We start from the raw sequence: 8,276 nt of genomic DNA on the forward strand, positions 1-8,276 counted from the left end.
GTATCGGACATTTCTCAAAGTTGTAATATCGGTATTGTATCGGAAGTGAAAAAGTGGTATCGGGACATCCCTGTGCAGTATAATTGAAACTATATACCGTATATATATTTTTTGGTCTTTTAATTTTTTTTAAATCACCCCTGCCTCCCTCATCAGAGGACAGATGACTTTCATAGCTGGACATAGCTCTTTTTCCATGCCTGTAGTGCTTAAGATTGGGCCATAGTGGAGTTTAATCATGATCAGTAGCAAACTTAGAACTTCATGAAGACAGATCGGGTCACCTCTGATTACGACTCTTAACTTTATTTATGCAGCCAATGGTTCTCAGGAATGATCAAAAGTAGAACAAATTAAGACTTGACAGAATTAAATTTAAGACCTTGGATGAAAATCTGGGTGTTTTAAAGACTTTTTTAGGCCTAAAATTTTGATTTTCAAATTTTAGACTTTTTAAGACCCGGCATGAACCCTGTATAAAAATGTTATTTTAAAATGGTTTCTTGTCCTGAGTTCATTCCATTTAATGTCTGCTAGCATTCAGGCAGTTTTTCATCTGGCTGAGCTGTGAGCACAAGCTCACTAAAGAGCTTCTGTAGCTGGTAGTTAGGATGATAGTTGGGATGATTTTATGTGTTGACAAACTGCCAAAGCASAGAGACTGTAAGATATTYTGTAGGGTACAATCTATCTATTCTTGTTTTATGCTTTGTAGTGAAGCATCAAGTTTTTTGCCTCAGCCAAATCAGAGCACTTAATGCCCACCCTACAGAAACGACGATCAACCAATCATACATAGTCAGTGCTGACCTTTTCTCTTATTTAAACTAAAACAGAAAACTGAAAAAACGAAATGAAGCTCATCTTTGTTACTATTTTATCCCCAAATGCGAAGATACAAACAGTAATTATAGTTACAGTTTGAACTGACAAGGTTCGCACGTTGAATGGCAACACAACGAACCTTTTCAACAGATGGTAAGAACCAGGGACCTCATGTACAAAGACTTGCGGTGATTTCTTACTGAAACGTGACGTACAGTCAAATCCAGAAAATGGCGTACGCACAAAAAAATCCAGATGTATCAAACCGTGCGTACGCCTAAATCCACGCACATTTCTTTTGTACATCACAATTAGCGTGGAACTGAGCGCAGGTAAGACACTTCCCCTGACACGCCTTCATTAACATATGTTAAACAGATGCAAATTACTTCCTGCATGTGTGAAGGACACGTTTGTTTGATCTCTGCGCGATCAGAAATGATTTCTAGATTCAGGAAAATAATGAGTTTAATATAATGTGAGTGAGAAAAAAAATCCTAAGTAAGAATAGGAATAAAATATGTTTATCACGCAAAGAAGGAGTGATTGTGTGTCGGTGTGTGTGTGTGCACACTGCTGTGTTGCGCAACAGGCTCATACATCCATTCTGAGTCTTAAATATTAACTTAGCGCATGAGTTTATTACCATAATTACTGTAAACACAGAGGAACTTAAATGTTTGGTAGAACATAGATCTTTGTTTATTTCATAGCTGATATGAAGAAACGAGTCTCTGCGCCTCAGTGGAGAGTTTTCATAACATAACGTAATGTTGAAGGTCCCCCCAAAGGCCATGCGTGCCGCAGCCTTTATGTGCAGTCTGTTTGTCAAGCTTTTGCTCTCCTACTTACAGCATTTTCACAAGTTGTAAATCCACGTGTCATTTTGGAGAAATCTACAACAACTTAAACGCCAAGTATGAAACACAACAGCCGGCGAGGGTGCGCACACTCCAGAGAGCGACCATAACTCAGCCTTTAGAATCATATGGATGAGACGATTCCGTTGGTCATGACTCAGCTTTGGGTGGACTGGACTGGCACAGTCCCGATCAGTCTGCCAGCTCCCCCTGGAAAGCTCCTGTGGAACCCCAGTTTGATCGCTGCTTCTGCACATTAATGCGCGGTGCACCGGCTCCTCGCTGTGTTGCGCTCCAGAGCGCATGTTACACTATTTATTAGATTCTCCAGTAAGGCTGAATCCGTTCCTGGTAAATGTATTTTTTGCACAATTTTGTGCATCCTTTATCTAACTGCATCCATGTGGATGTAATAATTGTTAATCATGTGGATGTAATAATTGTTAATCATGTGGATGTAATAATTGTTAATCATGTGTGTCTGGTGTGAACAATAATCATTTTCACATCATGAACAGTTTCTCAGAATCACCTCTAAGTGTCGCCAACGGAACAAGAACCACAGAAACGTGCGTACACCAGCCCTGGAGTTGGTGTGGGGCTGCGCACATTTCCACGTTCATTTCAATTTTGATACATCTGGAGTTTTGCGTAGAAAATGGGGTACGCAACCTTTTTGTGCGTACGCACCGTTGATACATGAGGCCCCAGGTGAGCAGCCACACTGCAGCCAGCAGAGGCAACCAGAAACTTTAGACTGAAACAATCCTCTAGCAGTGGCATCAGAGACAAGCAAACTGTGGAAAGGAGTGACTAAAACTGTTGCCTCACAAAATAATGGAAGACTAAAGATTTAAAAGTTTGTGGGTTTTTGATAAACAGCAGACTGGGGTATTAAACTTTGTCTTTGAACTGAATTGTATTACATTTCAGAGGTAACCACAGTGTGTGTCCAAGTTCACATTTTTATTTCACCCTTTTCAATAAAACATCTAGTGATAAACTAAAATATTGTTAAAAGCAGAATTGCATTTGTTTCAAACAAAAGTGGATGTTTTCTCCTACACATTTTAAACAAGTATAAATATTGTTCTAAACCAACTTTTTCTCCTTGATTTACTGTTTGCTCAAAACTAAATTTAAACTGGGTGCTACCTCAAAAACAAGAGAAGGGAACAGACTGACTCATTAGCTTTTTAACTCCACTTTAGGTAGCAAGAGTGCACTACAGTGTTGCTGTTGGCCTTAATGTAAATACATGTTTTGGTTTAGGGGAAAATGACATGCAAGAGTGTGCCTTAAGACTCAAACATGGTAACAAACTTGTTAATCCTACATGGGGACAGGATGACAAATTATAAAGACTTATTTAAACCTGTACTGAAATGTTATTTGGTGTAACCCCTTATGGGCTTATGTTTTCATAGAAAAATTGATTTGGTTGTGATAGCTAATTATCTAAATATATATTGCATTTGAAAACAAGTAATTGGTCACATTGTCCCTCTCCCACGTCATCATGTTATGACCATACTGCAGCAAAGCACCATATTCACCACAAAGAACACGGGTGGCTCTATCTGCTAACTTATTTTAACAAAAAAAGTCTTCCTTATTAATACAAGAAAACTGAGACGACYTTACCACAGCTTAAATTGTCACATCTAATTCTTTATTTCCTTTCACTAAAAATCCTAAATGTAAAGCATCTCAAAAATCATCTGAAGTTAAGTCCAGGTTATGAATAACAGAACGGTACTAAAAAAGCTAAAACAAAAAAGACATTTTAACATCTGAATCCCAGGGAAGCTTGGGGTCTTTTTTATTCCTAAACTGTCACAAAATGTCTACTTTTGTGACAACAACAAAACTGTTCAGATAATACAATACTCTGTGAGTCAGTACTACAACTTGGCGAAACAGAACAGTAAWTGTTCTGCTTGAGAGCACCATTTCAATCTATTTGTCTGCCGTAACCACCACCTTACCTCCATCCCTGTCTCTGACTCGGTGTGTGTGAATGGCTTTTGCTCTGCTGTGCCCCGTGCTGTCGATGTGTTTGTTCTCAGGGCTGTCGGACCTCCTGAGCATTTTGCAGGGAGGAGTGACATCTGTGGTGTCTCGTGTCTTTTCGTGTCGATGGTCCCCTCCTGGATGGCTCTTGGATGAGTATTTGAGAGCCTGCGCACACAAATCAAACATCTCCAACGGCTTAATGAAATTCACCCGTTACAGCTTTGTTCTTACACAGCAAGAATGTAAAAAAGGATCATATTACAATGTTGCAACCAATTTGCAGTACAAAGAGGCCWGTGAAGGGCTACGTTCACACKGCAGGTCTTAATGCTCAGGTCCGATTTTTTGAAAAAATCAGATCTTTTTGTGTGAACGTTCACATTACATTTTAAATGCGACCTGCATCAGACTCCTGTGTGAACGCTACACAGCACTGATGTGACACGCATGCGCAGTAAAAGACGTGACGTCTCATCAGCCGGCTTGTTTGTTTACAGAGCTAGCATGGATGCTACATTTTGCGCATCGAATCGGAAGTTGTTGTTGTTAAATCAGAGCCGATTAAATAATTATCTGACCTGCTTCTTTAGTTCAGTGTTTATATCTGAACCTGCCTCTGACCGGGATGCTCCAGTGAAGCTTTTTTTTTTTAACGAAACTACGAGCTGGAAAAAAGTATCGACCGAGTAGCTAACTTTAGGATCGATACCCTCGGCGACCCAGGCTGGACCATTATTATCATACTATCTACATGGAAAATGAAAAGTAAAAGATGAAGCAACTGGACTTGTGTTTTGGAGCTGTAAACACACGGAGCTGCAGATTTAAACAGCGTGACTTGAGGTTAGTGTCTTATTGATCCTTCACCCCCTCCTCCTGATGAAAAAGTCAGATGAATGTGACATGAGTGTTCACACTGCAGTCACTTTGAAAACATCAGATACGTATCTGATTTAAAACCACATACTGAAACGGCCTGGGTCGGATTTGAAAAAATCAGATTTGTCTCGTTCAGACTGTCATAAAAAAAATCGGATATGAGTCAGATGGGTCAAAAAAATCGGATTTGGGTCGGATTTGCCTGCAGTGTGAAAGTAGCCAAGGATCTCATAATATGAGTTCTGTTTTTTTGAACAGGGGTTTCAGTCACAGCTACTTTTACCTGGGTAGTTTAGATAATGGTTGGTTATCCAGTCCTGCTACAGATTGTTTTAAACCAACTCTAACCTTAAAGACTTTACTGCAGTTCATGTATTCATTTATTTAATAAATCTTCAAGACTCCTTCATACTAGATGTGACCACACCACTCTCCCCACAACCAATCTGAACATGGTTGGATCTTAAAAATTTTGGAAAACCTTCCGTGTGAAGGCGATCATAACGCTGTGCTACAATCTAGCCAATTCAAAAACTGGTTTTCTTGTATCCCCACCATGCTCTGCTAAAATCCAAGCATRATTTTCTCAGACTGCATCTATGAGTCTCACCATCATCACTCGACTGTTTATATGACCTTATCATGATCATTCCTCAGATATGAGGCCAGTCCTTTAAATTCTGATGACAAAGCCACACTGATGTACCTGAAGCCCAAAGCAAGGCTGCATGCTCCACCCAGAACCCTGCCAGGCTGCCATTGTAGTGATAAACCACACACATCCCATGTTATGGGGAACACACTAGTTTTTAATGTGCCTAAAAACCTTTCCAATTCAATGCAAAGATGACCCACCTCCTGACTGACGATTAAAGAATTAGTGGTGTTTTCATAGTGTGGTCGCTTTTTGCAGCAAGTTTATGGTTAAGAATACTGGAGACTGCGTTTGGCTCGTCATCAATAATGCTCCATGTGAAATATGAAGAATCTACTAAACATTAAATTAAGGCAGTATTAAAATACCACATTGTATAATAGTTCAAGTGAACACTATCCTGATTGTTCCTCTGCCTGATTTTTACATTACATGACTGGTTGCTCAGTCTCAGGTGCTATTTAGCAACTCATTTTTGTAATGGCCAATTATTGCTAATGAATCACAGACCCAACAGTTTGACTGCTGTATGCTGTGGGTAAAAAATTTTGATAACTCCGTCGAACCTCGTTTAAGAAAATCTAATTAAGTCTGTGATCACCGTGTGCTATTAAATTAGACTATTTCACAGCAGATGTTTGGTTTGAAGGAGCAGCAACAGCACAAATGTAGAACTGAAAGGAAGTTCTGTTCTGCAGAAAATCAAGCAGCTAGAGAAATGGAACCCATGTTAATACACCTAAGCTTTCCGTATTCTATCAAAACTATTTTAAACAGGTCTATTAAAATACACAACAGTCCTTTCACTGAGATGTAACTTCAAWGAACAAACTATTTTCAGAAGTGTCTGACCCCCTCATGTTTACCTGACTGCATTTATTACAACACTAACAACTTGCTCATTATGATTTCAGCTGCAAAGTTGAACTATTTTGGATTTAGGGCAATTTAATAAGGATCTTCTGGTGCTAGTCCTTTTACAATTCCAATTGCATATATATTATATAAGGACACATATGACTAAATGCATAATAAAGTGATTTTTGAACAAAATTCGATTTGTGCTATTACCTTTTCCCTGAAAAAGCAATTAAATAGCTCTTAGCTACAAATGTCTGTTCACTTTTTCACCCTATACCCATGTAATTACGAAAACTTAGAATGAGACCCAGGTAAACAACATTAAACAAACACGATAGGGTGATTATTCTTTGCTTCAACCCAAGTGAAATTACTTCACCGTAATTATATTAGATTTTAACATATGCTATAAGTGTTTCTTCTAAAAGAGTTTAGCTAACTGTATGCCTAAAATGACCGATTGCGCTTGGGCCCTAACTGAAAATAGCTAAGCTAGCAAGCAAGCTAGCAAGCTAGCGTTAGCTTCGATCTGCAGTTTAAAAAAAAAACACTCCTCTACCTTTGCGAAACACTTCATTCGACGGAACCAAGCGAGTTAACACTACGTTGACACTGCGAGTTTTAGCTTGCATGTATTTACTATGATTAAACGAGGTTTTGAAGCGTCGCTCGGACTACTTTTTCGTGTTATTTTCCGCACTGACTGAGGCCCGTGCTCTCCAGAAGCCCGAGCTGGAGTGTCAGCTTTAATCTTATTTGCAGCTAACAGGCTATATGGGATTTTTTTTGCTAACAAGTACCTGATAGGGCTGAGAATCTCTTCGGTCGCACCTGCAAAAGAGAGAAAAAAGAAAACAGATGTTAGTCAAGCTGAGAACGTCATTGTCGAGAAATGATCATACTAGTTCATCGGCAGCTGAACGTTCAAGTTTCCAGTCACTTATTTTGGTTTCGGTAAAAAAAAAAAAAAATGGCGGATTGTCAAAGCGTAGCTACGAGGAAAAGGAAAATCAGAAGTAAGGTTATGTAGATATTTACCCATCGCCGAGTCTCGGTTGTTTCCTTGCATACATTACCATCAATGCCGTGTTAGTGTGTTTAGAGTGGGATGTGAAAGACTGATAATAACGGTACTATATTTTCTTGTCGATTTAACGACCCTAAAAAAAATTCGTCTGGTTATTTCAGCCTAGCTTGTGGGTTTAGCAATGCTAACGAGAGCGCTGGTCTAAAGAGCGCCCTCACTCAGTCCATCACCCACTCTCACACAGCCAGCAGAGTCAGAAAGCGAGCAGAGCCCAGCAGCTGAGCTCAGGGTTGCCAGATAATAGACTATCCGCATTTCTGAATGGTGGATGACAGAGACCTTAAAAAAAAAAAAAAAAACAAGGAACTGTTAGGACACAAAGTGTTGTTGCTATTTCAATTCAATTCAATTCAAAAATACTTTATTGATCCCAGAGGGAAATTAGGCAAAATTAAATAAATTCATATTTAAACAAATATGTATTTCAATACAAATCAGATGCTAATGTTTTTATTTCCCCTACTACCATTTAACAACTGGCAACATCAAAGTGAAAAGACAAAGTCAGGAAATGTCAATTTTTTTTCTCTATTGAAGTAAACAGAAATAGAGATTTGGTTTTACTCACAGATATGGCCAAAAAAACTGTATCACGATATAAGCATTTCCTATCAGTTAATAGATAATTATTTTTTTGTTTTACCTGTTTGAAATAAAGAGCAAGAGAAAAAAAAAGGTGATTAATTCAGCCGAACTGGCGATGTAACTTTTCCTCTTTTATCCACCATTTCCTCTTGAGCTGTTGCACTCAGTTTCTTGTTGTTCTTTTTTATTTATGGAACTGCTACTGTGTATATTACTCAACAGGTTGTTGCCACTTTACCAAAGAGTGCGTTAAATGATGCCGCCAGCCTTGTTTAGCTAGAAAGATCGAGTGGCTAAAGCCATTCATTTGCTAAATCCCCCAGAATGCTGTGCAGTTCTGGAGTTCAGGGAAATTATAAACATTCCATTGGAAAAACGTTTCATTGTTATTGATCATGTATTTATCATAATAAATATTATTATTTTCTGTTTATATTGCTCATTTGCTGCAATATTATTTAATTATTGCCCAGTCTTACCCACAGTTATTTTTTTACATTATTAAATA

The 8,276-nt window shown here is 38.6% G+C and overlaps 1 protein-coding gene across 2 annotated transcripts in view; it reads right to left on the reverse strand.

Annotated features, from left to right (window-relative positions):
- Window positions 1-7,473, reverse strand: part of waca (WW domain containing adaptor with coiled-coil a) — a 34,597-nt gene extending 27,124 nt beyond the window's left edge. The window contains exons 1-3 of one of the 2 annotated variants that reach the window (XM_014018828.1): window positions 7,135-7,473; window positions 6,897-6,927; window positions 3,674-3,866 (exon numbers count right to left, since the gene is read on the reverse strand). In XM_014018828.1, the coding sequence (XP_013874282.1) occupies window positions 3,674-3,866; window positions 6,897-6,927; window positions 7,135-7,175 (265 nt within the window). In that variant the 5' untranslated portion in view covers window positions 7,176-7,473. The remainder of the gene's footprint in view (window positions 1-3,673; window positions 3,867-6,896; window positions 6,928-7,134) is intronic. The other variant, XM_014018829.1, reaches the window with a different exon arrangement.
- Between the last annotated feature and the right edge of the window lie 803 nt (window positions 7,474-8,276).

Source organism: Austrofundulus limnaeus, unplaced genomic scaffold (genome assembly GCF_001266775.1).
Source record: "Austrofundulus limnaeus strain Quisiro unplaced genomic scaffold, Austrofundulus_limnaeus-1.0 Scaffold203, whole genome shotgun sequence".
Classification (NCBI taxonomy): Eukaryota; Metazoa; Chordata; class Actinopteri; order Cyprinodontiformes; family Rivulidae; genus Austrofundulus; species Austrofundulus limnaeus.